At 53.0% G+C, this 1242-nt stretch overlaps 1 protein-coding gene across 1 annotated transcript in view; it reads right to left on the reverse strand.

Annotated features, from left to right (window-relative positions):
* Positions 1-1242, reverse strand: part of ACOX3 (acyl-CoA oxidase 3, pristanoyl) — a 47109-nt gene that overhangs the window by 21191 nt on the left and 24676 nt on the right. Inside the window, exon 6 of the mRNA XM_019626426.1 lies at positions 1009-1179. Within this exon, the coding sequence (XP_019481971.1) occupies positions 1009-1179 (171 nt within the window). The remainder of the gene's footprint in view (positions 1-1008; positions 1180-1242) is intronic.

A 1242-nucleotide genomic window follows, 5' to 3' on the forward strand; every position in this document is an offset into this window, starting at 1 on the left:
CCCGCCGGCGTCCCTGGGACTTCCACGTCTTACAAATATCCTTTTGTTTCCACTTGGCATTTAATGAAAACAATTCAGAGAAAGAGACACATACACACCCGCTGCCTAAGATGACCCATTTTACTAGTGTTTTCAACCTCAAGTAAGGGCGACTGTGAGGTCCTGCAGTGCCTGGGTTAAACCAGTTTCAGAAAAAATAAAGTGTGATCACACTTTATAACATTATTAACAGGAGAACAATTCCAGTGTCAGCTGGCAAGGGTTTCGGTGACTCATGCTAGAGAAAACAGTGCTTAACCCCTGCCTTCCAGGGGAAAAGACCCGCCCCCGCCCGCCCCCCCCCAGAATTCAGCTCTGTTCACGGCGCCCCCTGCTGGCCACGCCTGCACCACCCACAGCCTCTTGATTCCTGGATGTTTGTGCTGAATATTCCAGAATGTACTGAATGGACACAGGCCTTTTAGGGTGTTGTACAAACCCCCCCATCTGTGGCATTTCTAATCCGTTTTCAAATGCATTTCTTGTGCTTCACATTTTACAGCTGCCCAGGAGGCTAAGAGGGGGCTACAGAAAGTCAACTTGTTTACCATCTATGCAGAAATTAGCAAGGGACTTTGTTTACGGGCGGCTGAGTTCGGTGGAATTGCACGCCTGTTTCTGGCACAAATCCTGGCCTGTCAATGCAAATCCCATCAGCTGGATTCAGACCTCTGTGTGCTTGTTTACAGAACGATCAGAACCATGAAATCTACTGAGGGGCTGGTCACATGGATTGTGCAAAACCATCGTGTTCTCCAAGGAGAAGAACAGCTGAACTCACAGGAGGGAGTCAGGAGCCGTGTCAGCACATCCTGAGGAGCGGGAATGTGGACACGCGCCCGAACCTTCACATCAGTGAGGCTCCAGGGGTGCCAGGTGGGGACACAGCTGACGGGAGGTGGGGGCCTTCCCCCCACGGTCTGGTGTTGTTTTGGAAGAAAGGCTGATAGACGCTGTTCAAGCTCAGTGAGGCTGAAATAACAGCAACGCTGCAGGGAACAGTGAGCCTCCCCTCACCTGCCTGGCGCTCCGGTCGTTCTTCAGGAGGCCCTGCTGAAGCCCCATGAGGTCCAGGAAGAGCGACTTGGCAAAGTGGTCTAAGGCGTAGGCCGCGGCCAGGTACGGAAGGAGGCGCCATTGCTAGAGGGGACAGGACACATGCGTGAGCACACCTACGTGCAGACAGGGAGCCGACCCGCTTCA

This window comes from Hipposideros armiger, unplaced genomic scaffold (genome assembly GCF_001890085.2).
Source record: "Hipposideros armiger isolate ML-2016 unplaced genomic scaffold, ASM189008v1 scaffold_677, whole genome shotgun sequence".
In the NCBI taxonomy this organism is placed as follows: Eukaryota; Metazoa; Chordata; class Mammalia; order Chiroptera; family Hipposideridae; genus Hipposideros; species Hipposideros armiger.